The 27,030-nt window shown below is 40.1% G+C and overlaps 1 protein-coding gene across 1 annotated transcript; it reads left to right on the top strand.

Annotated features, from left to right (window-relative positions):
• The first annotated feature begins 23,128 nt into the window (after positions 1-23,128).
• On the top strand, positions 23,129-24,430 carry LOC143416477 (uncharacterized). The gene is made up of 2 exons (XM_076881712.1): positions 23,129-23,346; positions 23,803-24,430. The coding sequence occupies exons 1-2, from the start codon at positions 23,169-23,171 to the stop codon at positions 24,315-24,317; spliced, it is 693 nt and encodes a 230-aa protein (XP_076737827.1). The 5' UTR covers positions 23,129-23,168; the 3' UTR covers positions 24,318-24,430.
• Positions 24,431-27,030: the final 2,600 nt, after the last annotated feature.

The following is a 27,030-nucleotide window of genomic DNA, read 5'->3' as shown; positions in this document are numbered from 1 at the left end:
AACCATGTTATAACCATGTTATAACCAACCATTTTATAACAGACAATGATATAACCAACCATGTTATTACCATGTTATAACAAACCATGTTATTATCATGTTATAACCAACCATGTTATAACCATGTTATAACTAACCATGTTATAACCAGCCTTGTTATGACCAACCATGTTATAAGCATGTTATAACAAACCATGTTATAACCATGTTATAACCAACCATGTTATAACAACCATGTTATAACCATGTTATAACCAACCATGTTATTCCCATGTTATAACCAACCATGTTATTATCATGTCATAACCAACCATGTTATAACCATGTTATAACCAACCATGTTATAACCAGCCATGTTATAACCAACCATGTTATAATCATGTTATAACCAACCATGTCATAAGCATGTTATAACCAACTATCTTAAAAGCGTGTTATAACCAACTATCTTATAACCATGTTATAATCAACCATGTTATAACCATGTTATAACCAACCATGTTATAACCATGTTATAACCAAACATGTTATAACAACCATGTTATAACCATGTTATAACCAACCATGTTATTACCATGTTATAACCAACCATGTTATAACCATGTTATAACCAACCATGTTATAACCATGTTATAACCAACCATTTTATAACCAACAATGATATAACCAACCATGTTATTACCATGTTATAACAAACCATGTTATTATCATGTTATAACCAACCACGTTATAACCATGTTATAACCAATCATGTTATAAACATGTTATAACCAATCATATCATAAGCATGTTATAACCAACTATCTTATAACCATGATATAACCAACCATGTTATTACCATGTTATAACAAACCATGTTATTATCATGTTATAACCAACCATGTTATAACCATGTTATAACCAGCCATGTTATAACCAAAAATGTTATAACCAACCATGTTATAACCATGTTATAACCAACCATGTTATAAGAATGTTATAACCAACCATGTTATTATCATGTTATAACCAACCATGTTATAACCAACCATTTTTTAACAGACAATGATATAACCAACCATGTTATTACCATGTTATAACAAACCATGTTATTATCATGTTATAACCACCCATGTTATAACCATGTTATAACCAACCATGTTATACCCAGCCTTGTTATGACCAACCATGTTATAACAACCATGTTATAACCATGTTATAACCAACCATGTTATAACAACCATGTTATAACCATGTTATAACCAACCATGTTATTCCCATGTTATAACCAACCATGTTATTATCATGTCATAACCAACCATGTTATAACCATGTTATAACCAACCATGTTATAACCAAAAATGTTATAACCAACCATGTTATAACCATGTTATAACCAACAATGTTATTACCATGTTATAACCAACCATGTTATTACCATGTTATAACCAACCATGTTATTATCATGTTATAACCAACCATGTTATAACCATGTTATAACTAACCATGTTATAACCATGCTATAATCAACCATGTTCTAACAACCATGTTATTCCCATGTTATAACCAACCATGTTATTATCATGTTACGACCAACCATGTTATAAGCATGTTATAACCAACCATGTTATTACCATGTTATAACCAACCATGTTATAAGCATGTTATAACCAACTATCTTATAACCATGTTATAATCAACCATGTTATAACCATGTTATAACCAACCATGGTATAGCAACCATGTTATAACCATGTTATAACCAACCATGTTATAACCAGTCTTGTTATGACCAACCATGTTATAAGCATGTTATAACCAACCATGTCATAACCATGTTATAACCAACCATGTTATAACAACCATGTTATAACCATGTTATAACAACCATGTTATAACCAGCCATGTTATAACCAACCATGTTATAACCATGTTATAGCCAAACCATGTCATAAGCATTTTATAACCAACTATCTTATAACCATGTTATAATCAACCATGTTATAACCATGTTATAACCAACCATTTTATAACCAGCCATGTTATAACCAACCATGTTATAAGCATGTTATAACCAACCATGTTATAACCACCAAGTGTCATGGTCCTGAGTCTGAGGACTCAGTGTTTTGTGTTTCTTTATGCTTTTGTTCATTCAGAGTGTGTATTCTGTTGTGATTTTTGCCATTTGTTAGGTTTCTGTTCTTTGCCTGCCTGCTCCCACTTCTCTGTGTTCCCTCTGTCTGTCCACGGTGTTATTGTGTCTGCTCATGAGTCTGCCTGTCAAGTTCAGTGTCCTGTCTGGTTCTCTGTCCGTTAATTTCCTGTTTTATTCTGAAGGTTCATGTCTGATGTGAATGTGTTCAGTTTACATTTCCCCTGTCCCGTCAGCTCTGATTTCTCCCAGCTGTGTTGCCCTCCTGTCTCTTATCCCCTGATTACTGGTGTGTGTATTTAAGCCCTGTGTGTTCTCCTGCCTGTTGCCGGTTCGTCTGTATTACTCCATGTAAGTCCGCGCTTTTCTGCATTCATCTGTGTCTCGCTGCGTTTTTGTATCCTCCGTCAGTCTGCGTCTCTCTGCCTTTCACCCCGTGTCCTGTGGATTTCTAGTTGCTCTTTAGTTTTCCCAGTTTAGGTTTCCGTTAGTTTGTCTCATTATTCGTTTTCTGTTCCTGCCACTGACACCTTGTAAATAAACTCCACTAATCTTTTCATACACTGCTTGCTCTTGGGTCCTTTTTCCAACTCCACACGGCTCGCCTCGGCAGCCGTGACAGTACGAACCGGCCACTATGGACCCAGCAGCAGTCAACCCGCCCGAGGAGCTCCGGGAGGACATTATGTACTCAGTGGAAAAATTAATTAACCTATGGCTGGAGCATGAGGGGAGAGAATTCCGCCAAAGCATAGCTGTTTGGCTACAGTGCTTACTTTCTGGTCTCCCCTGGTTGCTCAGCTCACTTCACCCGCTCACACAGAATTTTGTTCTGAACGAGCTTCATCTTCTCCCCCTTGCTACCACCCACCCTGCAACTCATGCTTCACTCCGCGACCCGACGGAGAGCGTCCTGCCCGGCCCGTCGGTCCAGCCTTCAAATGGGGAACAGCACTCACGCCGTCGACGCCCCTCGCCACAGTCGGACCCCAGGATATCAGAGCGGCCGACTGAGGTGAGTAGGAAGGATAACAGTTCCAATTCGAACCTTAAGACTTTTTCTTCCGGGATTGTTCGGGGTGTGTCAGTGGGAGCTAATTCGCTAAGCCTACCTACCTTCGTGGTAACCGATCTCTCCCAGGTTGGCATTTTTAAGACTTCAGTGAAAGCAAAGGGCTGTTGTTCTTCTGAAACTGTTAAACCCGTGTCAGCCAACCCAGGGTCTGCTAAAACTGTGACATATAACCCAGAGACCATTAACACCAGCTCTGATAATACTAGGACTGTTTATTCATTTGAACCGCGGCCTCAAGCTCAGTTAGCCGCACGGCCTCAAGCTCAGTTAGCCGCACGGCCTCAAGCTCAGTTAGCCGCACGACCTCAAGCTCAGTTAGCCGCACGGCCTCAAGCTCAGTCTCTAATTCCACCACCGTTGTCATCACAACCACTATGTCAGTCACCCTCAGTTCAGCCTCCTGTTCAGCAGCCACCAGCCCTGCATCCTGTGTCAGTTGTTCCACCTGTAAAACCATACAAGTCAATTCTACCCGAAAGACACTGCTCCTTGCCCATCCACTCCAAGCAGAGAGACAAATCTAACAATACTGTCAACAGTCCTCAAAAGCTGGCCAGTTCTGAGACTGCGACACACTCCAGGGCCTCCCCAGAGGCCGGGGTTCAGCCCCCAGCTGACTCTGGATCCCTGGAGGTCAAGAAGCCAGCTGAGGACTGCACCCAGCTGTCACTGCCTGAGCAGAGTCAACGCTCTGGGCAGCTGAAGTCTGCTATGTGTTTGCCAGGGGCCACTGTGCCTGCTGGTTCTGTTCTGTTTCTGCCAGAGGTCCCCGCGCCTGCTGGTTCTGTTCTGTCTCTGCCAGAGGTCTCCGCACCTGCTGGTCCTGTCCTGTGCCTGCCAGAGACCCGTGTGCCTGCTGGTCCTGTCCTGTGCCTGCCAGAGGCCCGTGTGCCTGCTGGTCCTGTCCTGTGCCTGCCAGAGGCCCCTGTGCCCACTGGTCCTGAGACTGTTCTCGCTGGGGGGTCCGAGGAGCCCGTCCAGCCACCAGCTGTTCCATCAGCAGCTTCATCCACGCTTGCAGCAGCAGTTTCATCCACGCTGTCGCCTGGTCCAGCTTCAGCTTCCTCATCAGCTTCGCCTGGTCCAGCTTCTGCTTCAGCATCGCCTGGTCCAGCTTCTGCTTCAGCGTCCTCATCAGCATCGCCTGGTCCAGCTTCTGCTTCAGCGTCCTCATCAGCTTCGCCTGGTCCAGCTTCTGCTTCAGCGTCCTCATCAGCATCGCCTGGTCCAGCTTCTGCTTCAGCATCGCCTGGTCCAGCCTCCGCTTCAGCGTCCTCATCAGCTTCGCCTGTTCCAGCCTCCGCGCTTTTCTGCATTCATCTGTGTCTCGCTGCGTTTTTGTATCCTCCGTCAGTCTGCGTCTCTCTGCCTTTCACCCGGTCCTCTCTCGACGCCCCTGCTTGGCTTTATTCAGTCTCTGTTGCACAATTGTTTACCCCACAACCAAAAAGACTGGAACACCCTCCCCCACTCCCCCGTCAACTCTCGACACCTGTGTGTTACGAGTTGTCAGTCTCTGTGACGCAATCATGTTATAGTCAACCATGTTATAACCATGTTATAACCAGCCATGTTATAACCAACCATGTTATAACCAATCATGTTATAACCATGTTATGACCAACCATGTTATAAGCATATTATAACCAACCATGTTATTACCATGTTATAACCAACCATGTTATTATCTTGTCATAACTAACCATGTTATAACCATGTTATAACCAGCCATGTTATAACCAACCATGTTATTATCATGTTATAACCAACCATGTTATAACCATGTTATAACCAACCATGATATAAGCATGTTATGACCAACCATGTTATAAGCATGTTATAACCAACCATGTTATAACCATGTTATAACCAACCATTTTATAACTAGCCATGTTATAACCAACCATGTTATATCCAACCATGTTATTACCATGTTATAACAAACCATGTTATTATCATGTTATAACCAACCATGTTATAACCATGTTATAACCAGCCATGTTATAACCAACCATGTTATAACCAACCATGTTATTACCATGTTATAACAAACCATGTTATTATCATGTTATAACCAACCATTTTATAACCATGTTATAACCTGCCATGTTATAACCAACCATGTTATAACCAACCATGTTATAACCATGTTATAACCAGCCATGTTATAACCAACCATGTTATAACCAACAATGTTATAACCATGTTATAACCAACCATGTTATAACCAACCATGTTATAACCAGCCTTGTTATGACCAACTATGTCATAAGCGTGTTATAACCAACCATGTTATAACCATGTTATAACCAACCATGTTATAACAACCATGTTATAACCATGTTATAACCAACCATGTTATAACCAGCCATGTTATAACCAACCATGTTATAACCATGTTATAACCAAACATGTCATAAGCATGTTATAGCCAACTATCTTATAACCATGTTATAATCAACCATGTTATAACCATGTTATAACCAACCATGTTATAACCATGTTATAACCAACCATGTTATAACAATCATGTTATAACCATGTTATAACCAACCATGTTATAACCAGCCTTGTTATGACCAACCATGTTATAAGCATGTTATAACCAACCATGTTATAACCATGTTATAACCAACCATGTTATAACCAGCCATGTTATAACCAACCATGTTATAACCATGTTATAACTAAACCATGTCATAAGCATGTTATAACCAACTATCTTATAACCATGTTATAATCAACCATGTTATAACCATGTTATAACCAACCATGTTATAACCATGTTATAACAACCATGTTATAACCATGTTATAACCAACCATGTTATAACCAACCATGCTATAACCAACCATGTTATAAGCATGTTATAACCAACTATCTTATAACCATGTTATAATCAACCATGTTATAACCATGTTATAACCAGCCATGTTATAACCAACCATGTTATAACCAATCATGTTATAACCATGTTATGACCAACCATGTCATAAGCATGTTATAACCAACTATCTTATAACCATGTTATAATCAACCATGTTATAACCATGTTATAATCAGCCATGTTATAACCAGCCTTGTTATGAACAACCATGTTATAAGCATGTTATAACCAACCATGTTATTACCATGTTATAACCAACCATGGTATTATCTTGTCATAACCAACCATGTTATAACCATGTTATAACCAACCATGTTATAACCAGCCATGTTATAACCAACCATGTTATAACCATGTTATAGCCAACTATCTTATAACCATGTTATAATCAACCATGTTATAACCATGTTATAACCAACCATGTTATAACCATGTTATAACCAACCATGTTTTAACAATCATGTTATAACCATGTTATAACCAACCATGTTATAACCAACCTTGTTATGACCAACCATGTTATAACCATGTTATAACCAACCATGTTATAAGTATGTTATAACAAACTATCTTATAACCATGTTATAATCAACCATGTTATAACCATGTTATAACCAACCATGTTATAACCAACCATGTTATAACAATTATGTTATAACCATGTTATAACCAAACATGTTATAACCAGCCTTGTTATGACCAACCATGTTATAAGCATGTTATAACCAACCATGTTATAAGCATGTTATAACCAACCATGTTATAACCATGTTATAACCAACCATGTTATAACCAGCCATGTTATAACCAACCATGTTATAACAATGTTATAACTAAACCATGTCATAAGCATGTTATAACCAACTATCTTATAACCATGTTATAACAACCATGTTATAACCAACCATGTTATACCCAGCCATGTTATAACCAACCATGTTATAAGCATGTTATAACCAACTATCTTATAACCATGTTATAATCAACCATGTTATAACCAGCCATGTTATAATCAACCATGTTATAACCATGTTATAACCAACCATGTTATGACCATGTTATAACCATGTTATAACCAACCATGTTATAACAATCATGTTATAAGCATGTTTTAACCAACCATGTTATAACCATGTTATAACCAACCATGTTATAACCAGCCATGTTATAACCAACCATGTTATAACCATGTTATAACCAAACCATGTCATAAGCATGTTATAACCAACTATCTTATAACCATGTTATAATCAACCATGTTATAACCATGTTATAACCAACCATGTTATTACCATGTTATAACCAACCATATTATAACAACCATGTTATAACCAGCCTTGTTATGACCAACCATGTTACAAGCATGTTATAACCAACCATTTTATAACAACCATGTTATAACCAGCCTTGTTATGACCAACCATGTTATAAGCATGTTATAACCAGCCTTGTTATGACCAACCATGTTATAAGCATGTTATAACCAACCATTTTATAACAACCATGTTATAACCAGCCTTGTTATGACCAACCATGTTATAAGCATGTTATAACCAACCATTTTATAACCATGTTATAACCATCCATTTTATAACAACGATGTTATAACCAGCCTTGTTATGACCAACCATGTTATAAACATGTTATAACCAACAATGTTATTACCATGTTATAATCAACAATGTTATAACCATGTTATAACCAACCATGTTATAACCAACCATGTTATAACCAGCCTTGTTATGACCAAACATGTTATAAGCATGTTATAACAAACCATGTTATAAGCATGTTATAACCAACCATGTTATAAGCATGTTATAACCAACCATGTTATAAGCATGTTATAACCAACCATGTTATAACCACCCATGTTATAACCAACCATGTTATAACCATGTTATAACCAAACCATGTCATAAGCATGTTATAACCAACTATCTCATAACCATGTTATAATCAACCATGTTATAACCATGTTATAACCAACCATGTTATAACCATGTTATAACAACCATGTTATAACCATGTTATAACCAGCCATGTTATAACCAACCATGCTATAACCAATCATGTTATAACCATGTTATGACCAACCATGTCATAAGCATGTTATAACCAACTATGTTATAACCATGTTATAATCAACCATGTTATAACCATGTTATAACAACCATGTTATAACCATGTTATAACCAACCATGTTATTACCATGTTATAACCAACCATGTTATTATCATGTTATAACCAACCATGTTATAACCATGTTATAACCAACCATGTTATACCCAGCCATGTTATAACAACCATGTTATAAGCATGTTATAACCAACTATCTTATAACCATGTTATAATCAACCATGTTATAACCATGTTATTACCAGCCATGTTATAACCAACCATGTTATAACCAACCATGTTATTACTATGTTATAACCAACCATGTTATTATCATGTTATAATCAACCATGCTATAACCATGTTATAACCAACCATGTTATAAGCATGTTATAACAGACTATCTTATAATCATGTTATAATAAACCATCTTATAACCATGTTATAACCAACCATTTTATAACCAGCCATGTTATAACCAACCATGTTATAAGCATGTTATAACCAACCATATTATAACAACCATGTTATAACCAGCCTTGTTATGACCAAACATGTTATAAGCATGTTATAACCAACCATTTTATAACAACCATGTTATAACCAGCCTTGTTATAACAATCATGTTATAACCAGCCTTGTTATGACCAACCATGTTATAAACATGTTATAACCAACAATGTTATTACCATGTTATAATCAACAATGTTATAACCATGTTATAATCAACCATGTTATAACCATGTTATAACCAACCATGTTATAACCATGTTATAAAAACCATGTTATAACCATGTTATAACAAACCATGTTATACCCAGCCATGTTATAACCAACCATGTTATAAGCATGTTATAACCAACTATCTTATAACCATGTTATAATCAACCATGTTATAACCATGTTATTACCAGCCATGTTATAACAACCATGTTATAACCATGTTATAATCAACCATGTTATAACCAGCCTTGTTATAACCAACCATGTCATAAGCATGTTATAACCAACTATCTTATAACCATGTTATAATCAACCATCTTATAACCATGTTATAATCAACCATGTTATAACCAGCCTTGTTATAACCAACCATGTTATTACCATGTTATAACCAACCATGTTATTATCTTGTCATAACCAACCATGTTATAACCATGTTATAACCAACCATGTTATAACCAGCCATGTTATAATCAACCATGTTATAACCATGTTATAACCAACCATGTCATGACCATGTTATAACCAACCATGTTATAACAATCATGTTATAAGCATGTTATAACCAACCATGTTATAACCATGTTATAACCAACCATGTTATAACCAGCCATGTTATAACCAACCATGTTATAACCATGTTATAACCAAACCATGTCATAAGCATGTTATAACCAACTATCTTATAACCATGTTATAATCAACCATGTTATAACCATGTTATAACCAACCATGTTATAACCATGTTATAACAACCATGTTAAAACCATGTTATAACCAAACATGTTATAACCAGCCTTGTTATGACCAAACATGTTATAAGCATGTTATAACCAACCATGTTATAACCATGTTATAACCAACCATGTTATAACCATGTTATAACCAACCATGTTATAACCAGCCATGTTATAACCAACCATGTTCTAACCATGTTATAAACAAACCATGTTATAACCATGTTATAACCAACCATGTTATAACCAGCCATGTTATAATCAACCATGTTATAACCATGTTATAACCAACCATGTCATGACCATGTTATAACCAACCATGTTATAACAATCATGTTATAAGCATGTTATAACCAACCATGTTATAACCATGTTATAACCAACCATGTTATAACCAGCCATGTTATAACCAACCATGTTATAACCATGTTATAACCAAACCATGTCATAAGCATGTTATAACCAATTATCTTATAACCATGTTATAATCAACCATGTTATAACCATGTTATAACCAACCATGTTATAACCATGTTATAACAACCATGTTAAAACCATGTTATAACCAACCATGTTATAACCAGCCTTGTTATGACCAAACATGTTATAAGCATGTTATAACCAACCATGTTATAAGCATGTTATAACCAACCATGTTATAACCATGTTATAACCAACCATGTTATAACCAGCCATGTTATAACCAACCATTTTCTAACCATGTTATAAACAAACCATGTCATAAGCATGTTATAACCAACTATGTTATAACCGTGTTATAACCAACCATGTTATAACCATGTTATAACCAACCATGTTATACGCAGCCATGTTATAACCAACTATCTTATAACCATGTTATAATCAACCATGTTACAACCATGTTATAACCAGCCATGTTATAACCAACCATGTTATAACCAATCATGTTATAACCATGTTATGTCCAACCATGTTATAACCATGTTATAACCAACCATGTTATACCCAGCCATGTTATAACCAACTATCTTATAACCATGTTTTAATCAACCATGTTATTATCATGTTATAACCAACCATGTTATAACCATGTTATAACCAGCCATGTTATAACCAACCATGTTATAACCAATCATGTTATAAACATGTTATAACCAACAATGTTATTACCATGTTATAACCAACAATGTTATAACAATGTTATAACCAACCATGTTATAACCAACCATGTTATAACCAGCCTTGTTATGACCAACCATGTTATAAGAATGTTATAACCAACCATGTTATAACCAACCATGTTATAACCATGTTATAACAACCATGTTAAAACCATGTTATAACCAACCATGTTATAACCAGCATTGTTATGACCAAACATGTTATAAGCATGTTATAACCAACCATGTTATAACCAACCATGTTATAATCATGTTATAACCAACCATTTTATAACAACCATGTTATAACCATGTTATAACCAATCATGTTATAACCAACCATGTTATAAGCATGTTATAACCAACTATCTTATAACCATGTTATAATCAACCATGTTATAACCATGTTATAACCAACCATGTTATAGCAACCATGTTATAACCATGTTATAACCAACCATGTTATAACCAGTCTTGTTATGACCAACCACGTTATAAGCATGTTATAACCAACCATGTCATAACCATGTTATAACCAACCATGTTATAACAACCATGTTATAACCATGTTATAACAACCATGTTATAACCATGTTATAACAACCATGTTATAACCAGCCATGTTATAACCAACCATGTTATAACCATGTTATAGCCAAACCATGTCATAAGCATTTTATAACCAACTATCTTATAACCATGTTATAATCAACCATGTTATAACCATGTTATAAATACCATGTTATAACCATGTTATAACCAACCATGTTATTATCATGTTATAACCACCCATGTTATAACCATGTTATAACCAACCATGTTATACCCAGCCATGTTATAACCAACCATGTTATAAGCATGTTATAACCAACTATCTTATAACCATGTTATAGTCAACCATGTTATAACCATGTTATAACCAGCCATGTTATAACCAACCATGTTATAACCAATCATGTTATAACCATGTTATGACCAACCATGTTATAAGCATATTATAACCAACCATGTTATTACCATGTTATAACCAACCATGTTATTATCTTGTCATAACTAACCATGTTATAACCATGTTATAACCAGCCATGTTATAACCAACCATGTTATTATCATGTTATAACCAACCATGTTATAACCATGTTATAACCAACCATGATATAAGCATGTTATGACCAACCATGTTATAAGCATGTTATAACCAACCATGTTATAACCATGTTATAACCAACCATTTTATAACTAGCCATGTTATAACCAACCATGTTATATCCAACCATGTTATTACCATGTTATAACAAACCATGTTATTATCATGTTATAACCAACCATGTTATAACCATGTTATAACCAGCCATGTTATAACCAACCATGTTATAACCAATCATGTTATAACCATGTTATAACCAACCATGTTATAACCAACCATGTTATTACCATGTTATAACAAACCATGTTATTATCATGTTATAACCAACCATTTTATAACCATGTTATAACCAGCCATGTTATAACCAACCATGTTATAACCAACCATGTTATAACCATGTTATAACCAGCCATGTTATAACCAACCATGTTATAACCAACAATGTTATAACCATGTTATAACAACCATGTTATTACCATGTTATAACCAACCATGGTATTATGTTATAACCATGTCATAAGCATGTTATAACCAACTATCTTATAACCATGTTATAATCAGCCATGTTATAACCAGCCTTGTTATGACCAACCATGTTATAAGCATGTTATAACCAACCATGTTATTACCATGTTATAACCAACCATGGTATTATCTTGTCATAACCAACCATGTTATAACCATGTTATAACCAACCATGTTATAACCAGCCATGTTATAACCAACCATGTTATAACCATGTTATAGCCAACTATCTTATAACCATGTTATAATCAACCATGTTATAACCATGTTATAACCAACCATGCTATAACCATGTTATAACCAACCATGTTATAAGCATGTTATAACAGACTATCTTATAATCATGTTATAATAAACCATCTTATAACCATGTTATAACCAACCATGTTATAACCAGCCTTGTTATGACCAAACATGTTATAAGCATGTTATAACCAACCATTTTATAACAACCATGTTATAACCAGCCTTGTTATAACAATCATGTTATAACCAGCCTTGTTATGACCAACCATGTTATAAACATGTTATAACCAACAATGTTATTACCATGTTATAATCAACAATGTTATAACCATGTTATAATCAACCATGTTATAACCATGTTATAACCAACCATGTTATAACCATGTTATAAAAACCATGTTATAACCATGTTATAACAAACCATGTTATACCCAGCCATGTTATAACCAACCATGTTATAAGCATGTTATAACCAACTATCTTATAACCATGTTATAATCAACCATGTTATAACCATGTTATTACCAGCCATGTTATAACAACCATGTTATAACCATGTTATAATCAACCATGTTATAACCAGCCTTGTTATAACCAACCATGTCATAAGCATGTTATAACCAACTATCTTATAACCATGTTATAATCAACCATCTTATAACCATGTTATAATCAACCATGTTATAACCAGCCTTGTTATAACCAACCATGTTATTACCATGTTATAACCAACCATGTTATTATCTTGTCATAACCAACCATGTTATAACCATGTTATAACCAACCATGTTATAACCAGCCATGTTATAATCAACCATGTTATAACCATGTTATAACCAACCATGTCATGACCATGTTATAACCAACCATGTTATAACAATCATGTTATAAGCATGTTATAACCAACCATGTTATAACCATGTTATAACCAACCATGTTATAACCAGCCATGTTATAACCAACCATGTTATAACCATGTTATAACCAAACCATGTCATAAGCATGTTATAACCAACTATCTTATAACCATGTTATAATCAACCATGTTATAACCATGTTATAACCAACCATGTTATAACCATGTTATAACAACCATGTTAAAACCATGTTATAACCAAACATGTTATAACCAGCCTTGTTATGACTGTAGAATAAGGAGGGGATGTTTTTCTCATTATCATTTAATATTTTAATATGCCATTATTAGTTCATTAGAAGTATATAACCAGCTTTGCATTAAGCATAAATTGAAGTTTTTGATCTTACATTATTCTTTGCATTACAGTGATGGTGATAACTTTAATTTGATCTTTCTTACAGGTATCAGAATAATAACATGATTTTCCATTGCAGATGTAACCATGATCATTCCATACACATTGCAGTTTGTTGCTCATTCTAGAGTTGTGCTCAAGGTAATTAAAGGTTAAAAGCTACAGCCAGCGCGAGTCTGGCTGATCTATGGAGGGCAAAGGCTTTGAGCTTGGAAGGCCGCACGCGCTTACACAGCACTTATAAGATGTCATTCTTGGTGATTTTGTGTTTAGTCATGTTTTAATATGTTTTAAGTAGAAGTAGCTGATCCAGCAATATTCATTTAATATTATATACTTGATTTAGAGCAATACACACTAATGGTCTTAATAAATGAAAGAGTCCTTGTAGCTGCCATGTTGTGTCTCAGCAGGGTACAGACGGTTCCAGGAGAAGGGGGGCAGTTAGCGTCTGCCCTCGGGAAGGAGACAATGTTATTCTTTGTGTTAAATAAAATTGTCAACATTGATTGTATTACACCTGTCACTACGCATGAGGGGGCGTTCTAATACCCTGATTTCATAAAACTATGGAAATGTGTTTTTTGAGATGAGATCTGAGGCTGTCTGCATACAGTGTCCATCTCCCACGTGTGTGATCATTAAATCATCGTTTGACTCAACCCGACCGGACCAGTGTTGTTATTGTGGGTTTTTCCTCTGGTGTCCATCTCCAATATTTTTGAACCATAACATTTTGGGGGCTCGTCCTGTGGTATTGGGGTGGACGTGCGAGGTGTGGACGGTCTGAGGTTGTCGAGCGGACAGGCACGGACCAGGGATCTGATGTGAGTGAGCTCCGCGGGTGCTTCTAAAGGTAAGGCACTGCCTGTTGAGTTGATTCCCAAATTGTGCCAAATTGGGCTGCATTAAATTAAAAGCCTGCTCACTGACGTTGCTGGTGGGTGTCTGTTTTGATTTTGATGAGAATCACCGTGTGTTATGCAGTTAAAGTTGTTTAAGAGTATTTAATGAAGTTGAAGAAATATGAAACTGTTCCCAGAAGTAACAGAGAATGTTGGGTTTGAGTCCCTGGATATTGAGCTGAAGGCTCAGGTAGTTTGGTAGGGAAATTAGGACAGAAACTGTTCCAGAAGTAACAGAGACTGGTTAATAGTTTTACAAATTAGGACAGAGACTGTTCCCAGAAGTAACAGAGACTGTTTAATTGGTCGTAAAAAAGTTATCTTTCTTCGGTAGGACCCGTTATGGTAAAATTTTACAAAATCGGTTAGGTTAAAATTATTATAGGACGGCAGCCCAGAAGTCTGCTAAGAAGCACATAGCCCGGGGGTTACGCCCCCTCCTGGCCGTGGACGCGCGGTCTTGACCTGTCGGCGAACAGGGGTAGTTCAGTTTTGGTTTAACTGTGGGGTACAGGGCATCCCGAAATAAGCTAGGAGTTACCGAGACTCCTCATCGTTTGAAACGGTGTCATGTGCTTGTTTGGACAAAGTTAAATTGAGTTAGGGATTTAGAAGTTAGGTCAGAAACTGTTCCCAGAAGTAACAGATACTGTTTGATTGAGTACAAAAAAGTGAAGCTTTCTTCGGTTGGACCCGTTAATTTAAATTTGTCGAAATTTGTTAGGTGCTGAATTTGTCATGTCTGTCAGTGGTTGTAAATATAAGACGTCTTTGTGATATAAAATAGAGTTTTGTCTGAGCTTTGTGTGACCCTGCGTGTGATGAGAGCGCAGCTGCAGCGCTGAGAGCTATTTTTAGACGGTGTGAACATGCAAATGAGTGTGTGGCTGGGAGGAGAACAGAGCTTTTCACTTCCTGCCCAGAGTGTGTGTGAGCCTTAGAAGCAGAAGGCCTTTTATTGCTGAAAGCCTGTAAAGAAGCTGCTGGTTTTGATGTTATAACAATGTAAATAGTTTCTGATTTAAAGAGAGTGGTTTAAATAATTTTCAGACACACCTTGCAAATGTGCTTATAATGAGTTGGCACTCGGCCTTTGAAGGTCAGAAGCTTCATTCGGCGTGACTGTCCGGATTGATAAAGTGTAGTAAATGCTTTGAGTGCAGAGGGTTAAATGCAAACAAGCTTACAAACACATAGGTTATGATCAGAATAGGTCCCTAGAAGGTTTTTGAACGTTTTAAACCAAGTGGGAACCACTAGAACGTTATTTGTTAATCACAGTTGATTTATGTAATGTAAAAATCATTTAAGACTGAGTAACTTCAGTTTTTGAGGAGCATAAGAGAGTGTTCCTAGATCAGAGTAAGCTGCTGTAAGTCAATTGAAAACAATTTAATTAAATCTTAAATATTTTATACTGATAACACAACTGATTTTAAGTCATATCTTTAAATAAGTAAAGTTCATGAAGTTTTTTGAGCTGCCATGACACAGAGAAAGTGGAGTGTTTCACCCTGAAAGGATGAAATGATGCTCTGCCTTTGTTGTCAAGTTCAAACATAGGCCTTAAATAAATATGAGCCACTGATAAGCGTGACATAATTAATAATCTCAAACAATAAAGCACATTGGGTGAGTGACCCAGATAACAATAATTTATGAGCACGCAATAAAGTGGACCTGTTAGAACCCCTTTGACATTTGTCCCTTCAACAATAAATGATTATATTGTGTCCCATGCACTAAACAGTCCCATTTAATACTGTTAAATTGTTGTTTAAATAGAATAAGCAAACATGCCTGTGCTTTATTTTGCAACCTGTAACATACAAATAGCAGAGGAAGACGGTCAATTGGAGGTGACCTGTAAATGTCACATAGTGACTGAGGAAGGTGTTTCACCTTATGAGATGACAGTGTGGTCCGTGATTGAGCTGCATGAGCTAAATGCCTATATACAACGTTGCCTATTTTTATTTCAAGGCTTAAAGGAGATGACTGAGCATGAAAATGATCCAAATTGGGAGCCCACAGAGGCCGCCCACTTTGCTCAGGCTATGATAGAGTCGGTACTAGACGGTTTTGATTTTGATATGCTTGCTTGGGAAATAATATAATTATCTGTGGAGATGTCTCCAAGCGATTAGTAGATTTAAAGGAGACAAATGTGTGCTTGAGAGTGCGTGGTTGAAATTGTGTGTGTGGGTGTGTGTTTGAAAGGCTTTGAAACATAGATTTGATTTGAATAAAGCTAATCACAGTACTATGGTTTGGCATTGAAGTAGAGCGAGCTGTACAGCTAATTATTGAGGAGTTTGGAATTAATTGGTCCATTGCTCCCTCGCTCGGTAAACAACACAGTGAATTTGTTAGTTTGTGAGCAAACATGATATTGCTTTGGAGCAATTTTCTGTGAAAAATTTAAGGCTGTGTGAATGCATTTGAGCTGTGTTATTGTTTTGTGCCCCAAAGTTAATATGCAGTGTGTATGAGTTTATAACATTTATGTTCCAGAGTGAAAAGTAGTTATTAAAAGTGAATAATGAAAGAGGCTTGGTTAAGTCTTGACACACTGCGTTGGCTGTGTGTCTTACCAAGCAGATTACAAGGAGACAGTGACCCTGGGAGGAGCGAAAGTATTTCTGAAAGCTAACAGGCAGACATTGCGGAGTGATCCAGAAGGAGGAGCCGTAAAACGTCACAAAAAAAGGGAGGTAAGCTTGTGTTTTAGGATAATGGCTGACGGCCCGAACACGACACCTACTGGGCACAGAGGCTATAAGCCTCTAAAGGAGCAGCAGCAACAGTTAAAAAAAGCTATTCGCTTAGCTTCCCCTGGATCAACAAAGTTAGCTGAAAAGGAAGGCAAAGCAATGGAAGCTGAGCTAAACAAGCTTATTGCTTCCCAACAGAGAGGGCTGGATGACAAAATAGCCCTAAGTCTTGTGCTCAAAATAGAAGGAGAGAGATGTGAGCAGCAATTGGAACAACTGCAAGCCGAGGCAGAGAAACGTTCAATTAACTGGAAGATTAAACAACAAATCAAGAAACTACAGTAAACTCATGCAAAGTGTTGCAAGTGGATGTTCTTGTGGAATGGAGCATCTTCCTGGATGGAGGAGGATGACACACCTGAAACAGAAGATATGGAAAGCATAATGGAGGCTTTGAAACAACTGAAAGACCAAAATAAGAAGCTGGAAGACCAAATGAAGAACTGGATTCCAAAACCAGGAGATGCTAACAAGTATCACACAGCAGAGATTCTTCCTTGGGCCACATTAACATCTAATGCCGTAGGACGACAATATGTCATGCCTGTAATGACCCTCAGAGGAGGACAAGTTCAAGGCCCCGATGGACAGACGGCAGTGGTTGTGGGAGGAGTAGCTGATGTTGAATACACCAGAGCACCACGGGTGTTTCATAATGAAGGGCCTATGACAGTTAAATGTCAGTCCCTGAATGGGGAAGGGAAAGAGATAACATCAGCCGCAGAGGAAGGCTTGCCTTTGCCTTCTTGTTCACATGAAGGAGGAGACAGGCCAAAAGCCGAAGCATCAAGAGAGAGCCTGCCAGACCAGACTGGAGAAGCGGATTGGACCCCAACAAACGAGGAAATGATTTCACCGGTGGAAAGGATGGCACAACCGGCTTTCATCGGACTGCCAACACCAGCAAGAGAAGAGCAGGCCCAAACCAGGTCAAAACACTCCAAAGCAATGGCCAAGTCAGACACATGGGCAGGAGAAGTATTCGGACGAATGCTTGAAGCCCCGCAAGGGCTATTGGAAGTATTAAATACACTGAAGACCGTAAAGGACAAAATGACCAAAAGCATGGCAGAAGAGGAGAGCGACAAAGATTCATCTACCACAGAGGAGGAAGAAGATGATGAAGATAACGACAGAGGAGGAGTCGCGTCAGAACCAAGTATAGCCAGGAATCTTAGGTCAAGACAGGTGAAAAAAGAGCAGGGACAGAGAAGGCCTATTTTTAAGAGTTCAAAAGGAAAGGGAAAATTGGGACAGTGTAAAACTGTGACCAAAGCAGAAAAAGCTGCGGGTACTCATTATAATTTGCCTTTAGTGGCTGGTGCAAAAAATGAACCAGTGTACCGCGCATACAAAGTAAGAGATTTGGAGGCATTGGTTAAACAGCTTCCACCTATAACTGGAGGCGGAGCAAGGTGGTTGCGTGAATTAGGCAGACTAACAGAAGGAGAGGAGCTTGCGATTGGCGATTTTCGCGCCATTTCTGCGCGGTGTATGCTCGGTGGTGGGCTAGCAGATGTAGAGGCTATAGCTCGCACAACTCGTCATGCAAATGATTTGCCTTACCATGAAGTGCAATGTGCTTTGTCTGACGCAGTCCGTGAAAAGTACCCAACCCCTAATACAGGAGCCATACCTAAAATAATTTGGGACCCCCAAAACACACCTAGAGAGTTTTTAGAAAAAGCCAGAGATCAGTGGTTGTTAGAAACAGGTACCCATCCGGGTAGAGAAGGTGAGCATCGGGCGTGGTTTCGCTCAGCGGTGCTGGCAGGGCTGCCAAACCAGGTCACAGAAGATCTACAGAAAAACCCAGATTTTGCCGTAGCAGATTCGGTGCAGTGGGAAAGACACGTCTCACATCGTTTGCAGCTGGAGCAGGACAGGGCGAACAAGCAGAAAAAAGAGTTGGAGGAGGCACAAGCGTCTCTACTCAAACTACAATTGGTGGAGGCCAGAAACAAAGCCAGCGAAAAGAAAAAAGAGGAAAAAGAAAAAACAGAAAAAATTATGATAGTTGCGACCCAGCCTGGTCCTGGGCCTGAATGGCCAGATAGTGGCCCGGGTCCCTGCACTAATGACGGATGGCCCGCCAATGCACCAAGGCAGAACCAAACCACAGGGAATTGGGGAACCGGTGGATCATACAGAGGGCGTGGTGGCTCAGCGGGGGGAGTACAAAGAGCTCGTGACACGGGGAATCTCAGCAGTGTGCCTTGGAATGTCTGTTGGAGGTGTGGAGCAGAGGGTCATTGGAGCAGAAATTGCCCAGAACGTCGTCAGAACAATCAAAGAAGAGGCTACCAATCCCAGGCACGTGGAGCCCCAAGAGCAAGAGATGGCTCTAGGGGAGCATATCAGGCCCCAAACCCGAGCGCAGCACCAGCCACGCAGTATCCAGTGGCTGACTGGAGGGAGGACCAGTACTGAAGGGACCCGGAGGGACCAAACAGTATGGTGATGGCAGATCCCATGCTGTTAATGACTATAGAAGGGACAGAATTGCCCTTCTTAGTAGACACTGGAGCAACATATTCAACCTTGAGAGCAGCACCAGACAGTGCAACGTTGTCCTGCCACACAGTGAACGTGGTGGGTTTTTCCGGGATCCCGACAACTCTGCCAGTGACTGACCCAGCTTTGACAAAGCTGGGCAAGCAGACTTTGAAACACAACTATGTGGTGTCATCGCAAGCGCCAGTAAATCTTATGGGCAGGGACCTGCTCGTGAAGTTGGGCGCCACAATCACATGTTCAGCAGATGGATTATCTGTGACTCTGCCAGGGGGCCAGCATTTTCCGTGCCTGGGAACAAGTTCAAAGACTCAATATCTGCTTCAAGACTGTGAAAGAGCAAAAGTCAATATCTACTGGGGGAGATTAGTGAAAGAGGATGTTCTGAGGCAATTTCAGCTGTGGAGACCCTGGATAATGAGCTTGGCAGTTTACTCCCCTCCGCGCGACCCTTACCACGTTACCCTGTTTTATGATAAAGAGAATGATGACACCTATCGTGAATTATTTCAATCTGATCTGGAAGGTCAGACGTGGAATGTGCAAACACATGACATCTACATCGGACCAGAAGGTGTAGCCGCGGCTGTGAAATTAACTGATGAACAACTGCCTTGGTACAATGTGGAAGAAAATTCAACCCCTCACATTACATTGGCGGTCCACCAAGGTCATGGTGCAGGTGATCTAGGTCCAATGGTCAGGCGAGCACTGGACGACACAGGGTGGCAAAGAACCCAAATTCCTAACTTATCTTATGCTCCAAATTGTAAAACCTATCGCATAACTTGTGCCTGTGAGGATACAGTGATTTTGGAACATAAAGAAATTTCAAAAACACATGGTGAGGAGTGTGTAGATCATCCTCACGCAGTTGCTGGACTGTCGAATCTGCCTGACAGTCTATGGTCAAAAGGGCCCACGGATGTTGGCCTAGCTAAGTGTCCTCCTGTCTTGTTCCAGCTCAAGTCACACACACCGATCAATAGACCACAGTATAAACATAAACCTGAAGCAGAGGCAGGAATTACAGAAACAATAGAAGGCCTGCTAAGGGCCGGGGTGTTAGAGCCCTCTCACTCACTGTGGAACACACCAATTCTACCAGTGGAGAAACATGGAACAGGAAAATATCGTATGGCACATGATTTGAGAGCCATTAATGAAATATTGCTCTCTACTACTGCACCGGTACCAAATCCGTACACAGCTTTATCAGCTATCACATGTGACCAAAAGTGGTTCACGTGCATTGACCTGGCAAATGCATTCTTTTGTCTTCCTCTGCATGAGTCACTCAGGGACATTTTTTCATTCACATACAGAGGCCAACAACTCAGATACACACGTTTGCCACAAGGCTTTGCACTTTCTCCAGGCATTTTCAATCAGGTGCTTAAAGAAGCCCTGTCGTCATGTAATTTGCCTAATGATTGTACATTAATACAATATGTTGATGATCTTCTCATTGCAGCCCCGTCAGCAGCGGATTGTACAGCGGCATCGTTCGTTGTGTTGAATAGGTTGGTGGAATGTGGCTTTAAAGTAAGTAAAGACAAGCTGCAGTTAGTTCGCCCTGAAGTGACCTTTTTGGGCCGGGTAATCGCACACAAATCAGTGGGTTTGATGAACACACACAGAGACCAAATTTTGACACACCCAAAACCGCGAACTGTGAGAGAAATGCTTTCTTTTCTTGGTTTAACAGGTTACAGCAGGCAGTTCATTCCGGATTATGCAGGCAAAACTGCCCCTTTAAGGGGCCTAATGAAGCAAGTTGGTGTTCGAAACTTTAAGGCTGAGTTACCTTGGACGCCTGAAGCTGAAGCCGCATTTATTAGGGTAAAACAGGATTTGTCAAGGGCCTCAGATTTAGCCACACCCAATTATGACGAGCCATTCTATTTAGATATTTCTGAGACAAACTCAATTATAAATGGAGTGTTGTTTCAGAAAAAAGGGGGGGGTAGAGAAGTGCTCATGTATGTTAGTGTAAAACTACATCCAACAGAAGCAAAGCATCCTACATGTACACAACATGCAGCAGGGGTTGCTAGAATTATCCAAAAAACAGCACATGTAGTGAGAGAACACCCACTAAAAATACTCACGACACATAGCATAGTGGCATACGTAAATTCACAAGCATTTTGTATGTCACCACGGGCACAACAGAGACTGAGCAAAGTCTTAGAAGCTCCAAATTTGACATTCACACACGAAGGAATTAACATGGCAGATTTAATGGGTGTAGGGGAACCACATGACTGCGCCAAAAGAGCACAGATCGAGGAAAAGATTAGAGAGGACCTGAAGGCCGAACCCATACCGGGAGCTGAGGATTGGTTCACCGATGGATGTTGCCACCGAGACGAAGGAGGACTGAAAGCAGGGTATGCGGTGGTCTGCAGAGTAGAAGGAGATTATCAGGTCAGAGAGTCAGGAAGGATTGAGGGAAAGCAGTCGGCCCAGAGAGCTGAAGTGATAGCCTTAGCTCGAGCTTTGAGACTAGCCAAGAACAGGAGAGTGAACATCTACACCGATTCGGCATATGCGTTTGGAGCAGCACATGTGGAGCTGCCTCAGTGGAAAAGAGCAGGATTCAGAACAGCAACCAATGCACCTATTTCCCACAAACATGAAATGGAGGAACTGGAAAAGGCCTTGGCTGACCCAGAGGAGGTGAGCATTATAAAATGCAAAGCTCACTCCCAAGGAACCAGTATGGTGGAAAAAGGAAACCAGAGAGCAGACGAAGCCGCAAAGGAGGCCGCAGGCTACAAAGGACAGAGACAAATGATACAGGTAACATCAGAAGAAGAGATACCTGTTGACCTGATTGAGGAAGTTAAACGGGCCCAGGAGGAGGCATCCCCAGAGGAAAAGGGGGTGTGGAAGAACAAAGGAGCCTGGCAGGATGGACATTTGTGGAGGGGGCCAGACGGGCGCCTCGTGCTGACAGCCAAAATGGCAGAACAGAAGGTGGATGAAGCCCACGGACTTGCCCACGTGGGGAGAGCCCAGATGGAAAGAAATTTGTGTCATTGGTGGCATCCTGAGCTGCGAGGAATGATAAGGGAGAAGGCCAGGATGTGCTTAATCTGTGGGGCACACAATCCTAAGCCAGCAGTAAAACCGGAAGTGGGTAAGTTTCGGCCCCCTGAGAGTCCGGGAGAGGAGATTGTTATTGATTTCACTGATATGATTGATTCCGGGCCGGGCGGTGTAAGATATTTGTTAGTGTGTGTTGACGCTTTGACCGGCTGGCCAGAGGCCTGGGCTACAAAAAAGGAGGATGCTAAGACTGTCATTAAGTGTTTAATCAATCATTACATTCCCCGTCATGGGTTCCCGAAAAGAATTAGATCAGATAATGGAACCCATTTTAAAAATCAAGATTTGGAAAAAGTAGAAAAAATGTTGGGCGTCCAGCATAAATTTGGAACGGTCTATCATCCTCAGTCTCAGGGGAAAGTAGAAAGAATGAACCTAAATTTGAAAAACAAATTGGCAAAAATCTGCGCGCAAACAGGGCTAAATTGGGTCGCAGCCCTGCCGGTTGCGTTGATGACCATAAGATGTTCTGTTAATCAATCCACAGGTTTTACACCATACGAGCTGCAAACCGGGAGACAGTTTCCGGCACCTTGGACGGTGGGCTCGGGTGAACGGGACAAAAAGGGGAACCGGTCCCACGCAGACTACTGGAACGAGCTAAAGGCGCTAGTGTCCAGTTTCACGAAACAGGCGGCTTGTAAGGGGCCCACAGGAGAAGGAGAGGTCCCGGACGCGAAAACAGTGTGGCTGAGAGTCATCAAACGAAAGTGGAAGGAGCCCCGCTGGACTGGTCCATATGAGGTATCGGCTCGGACGGCGACAGCGGTCCAACTGAAGGGGAAAGGCGACACCTGGTATCACTGGACGCAGTGCGCAGCTGCGCACGAGGGCTTGGTGAGGAAGGATCAATCTCAACTCGACGCAGGTGAAATTGAGCGGCACAATAATCCCTCACACCTGTGCAACGGACCGACCGGTAGTCTACCCGGAAGGTCAAAGAAAGAGGAGCAGCCAAGGAGGAGATCGCCGCGCCAACGAAAAGGAGCGGTACCACACTGAACACCTAAAACAAGAGAGAGGCTCTGACAAAGGGCTTTGAACTTTTTACTACACCATAACATTCACATACCACCATGCCATCACAACAAGTAGACATTGGTGATGAAAGAAGAGTCTCAAAAGCCATCACAATGTTTAAAATTATTATGAGTTTGATGTTAACTATGTTGCTAATCATGGCTATTTGTTTTTTGATTTGTTTGTTGCAGACCGACCCGGGAAACCAGTCTGAGCACGGAGGCCATGCCAGTCCGGCGTTGTTTCATACACCAAGTACATCACACGTGGTCCATAGTGATTTAAGGTTGCGGGCAAGAGTGAAGCGCGAGGTCTCTGGTAAAAAGGATGAGTGTCTCAGCACATATGGTGGTTTAGAATTAGATTATGTTATTGGTTCCACAACTTCCTTTACGTTTGATCTGTGTGATGTTGTTAATTGCAGGGACGTCGGCAGTGCTTGGAGGGGATACAATGTGTGGGTCTGTTGGGATTATTCAGTGAGTACGCACTGCGAGAGGGGAAATCGTCCTTATGACAGCTGGTGCCGTAATTGGGACCAGGTAAGGGGTTACACTGGGCAAAATTGGGAACCGTTAGAATCAGGATCAGAAAACGGGCTTAAACTACAGAGGGATTTTAGCCCCTCTGGAAACGCGTTAACTTTATCATTGGGGAATTGGCATCGCAAACAATCTATGTATTTAATTTTGGGGGTGGAAATAGCGGGGGTTGATCCAAAAGGGTTAATTAAAGTTAATTTCCTAGAAAAAACTAATCGCGTACCGTCAGGTAGAGAAGACATAACAACTCGTGTGATTTCTACTCCCACCAGCTCTGTTGCATCTTTTACAGGGCAGGAGGGGAGCGGGTCATCGGAAGCTACACCAGAGGAGCACGAACCAAGAGAGAGGCGAGTAGTGTCGGTGGACTACACCACCCTGAAACCTCAGGATTTGATTGAACGTGCTACCGGGTTCAGTGACAGTAACATCTGGCTGGACTGGATAGCCCAAAATGCTAGAGAACAAAAAGTGGCTAATTGTGTAGCCTGCGCTTCAGCAAGGCCGCGTTTATTTATAGAGCCTGCACCTCTGCATCCAGAGGATCAGTGGGGCTATAATTGTATGTTGCAAATAACTAGAGGAGCTGTGAATACGGGGAACTGCACTGTGTTGTCCAGTCTGTTTCCCCCTATTGGCAAGCTGACGCAAGTAGGGCCGTTTATGCCCCGGAAAGATAATTATACGTGCTTTAAGTTTACCACAGATAAAGTTAAATATCGGTTGGGGGAAATTGACCCCAGTTGGTGTTCGGTCACCCAGATTGGGAGGACCACCAACAATGTGAGTGATGCAGCCACCCTAATTGGGACTTGGGCTAGGAGCGGGCTGTATTACTATTGCGGGCACAGGACTCTACTGGTACGTGTTCCTCTTGGGAGCGTGGGGACGTGCGCGATGGTGAGACTAGGAGCGCCACTTATGCTAATCGGAAATAAGGTAAAATCAATTCCCTCACACAATACGCGCACTTTGGCAGCCAGGCGCAAAAGACACATTTTGAGAAAGAGAGGAATACAAAACACAAATGTTTATGACCCTAGAATGAATTCCCCCACCTGGATCGACTCCATTGGAGTGCCCAGGGGGGTTCCAAATGAGTTTAAACTTATTGACCAAATAGCAGCCGGGTTTGAAAATATTCCAATAATTTCTGCTTTCTTTCCAGTGACTCCAAACAAGAATGTAGATAGGATTAATTATGTTCATTACAATGTACTGAGGCTCTCTAACCTGACCAGAGACGGATTGGAGGGGCTAGCGGAGCAGGTGGGTCCGACCTCGTTAATGGGAGTGCAGAATAGAATGGCCCTTGACATGTTGTTAGCGGAAAAGGGGGGCGTGTGTGCTATGTTTGCGGACCAGTGTTGCACCTTTATTCCAAACAATACTGCTCCAGATGGGTCGGTAACCAAGGCTCTGGAGGGCCTGAAGAGCCTTTCTGAAACTATGCATGATCACTCCGGTGTTGGTAATCCGTTAGAAGGCTGGCTGACCTCAGTGTTCGGACGGTGGAAGGGGGTCATCGCTTCGGTCATGTTTTCTTTGTCTATTGTGGTGGGTATTATGGTTATTTGTTGTTGTCTCATCCCTTGTGCCAGACGAATGTTCAAAAGTATGTCTGTGAAGGCAGTGGACCCTGGAGTCATTACTCCAATGTCCATGATGCCAATGATGCATGTGGAGCTGAATGTGTAGGCCAAGGAGGGACACAACTGTTTGTGACCTCTGGATTCTCCAGAGGTCAACAGAGGGAATTGTAGAATAAGGAGGGGATGTTTTTCTCATTATCATTTAATATTTTAATATGCCATTATTAGTTCATTAGAAGTATATAACCAGCTTTGCATTAAGCATAAATTGAAGTTTTTGATCTTACATTATTCTTTGCATTACAGTGATGGTGATAACTTTAATTTGATCTTTCTTACAGGTATCAGAATAATAACATGATTTTCCATTGCAGATGTAACCATGATCATTCCATACACATTGCAGTTTGTTGCTCATTCTAGAGTTGTGCTCAAGGTAATTAAAGGTTAAAAGCTACAGCCAGCGCGAGTCTGGCTGATCTATGGAGGGCAAAGGCTTTGAGCTTGGAAGGCCGCACGCGCTTACACAGCACTTATAAGATGTCATTCTTGGTGATTTTG

The sequence above is a fragment of the Maylandia zebra genome, linkage group LG3 (genome assembly GCF_041146795.1).
Source record: "Maylandia zebra isolate NMK-2024a linkage group LG3, Mzebra_GT3a, whole genome shotgun sequence".
NCBI lineage: Eukaryota > Metazoa > Chordata > Actinopteri > Cichliformes > Cichlidae > Maylandia > Maylandia zebra.
Note: the sequence above shows the minus strand (reverse complement) of the source record. Positions and strands in the feature narration are given on the sequence as shown.

What these genes read in the sequence shown, in the direction of transcription:
- LOC143416477 (XM_076881712.1), top strand. Translation starts at nt 23,169, where the DNA reads ATGGCAGAACAGAAGGTGGATGAAGCCCACGGACTTGCCCACGTGGGG. An exon ending in AGCAGTAAAACCGGAAGTGG is followed by an intron (nt 23,347 to 23,802) that starts GTAAGTTTCGGC and finishes ATCAATCCACAG; the next exon opens with GTTTTACACCATACGAGCTG.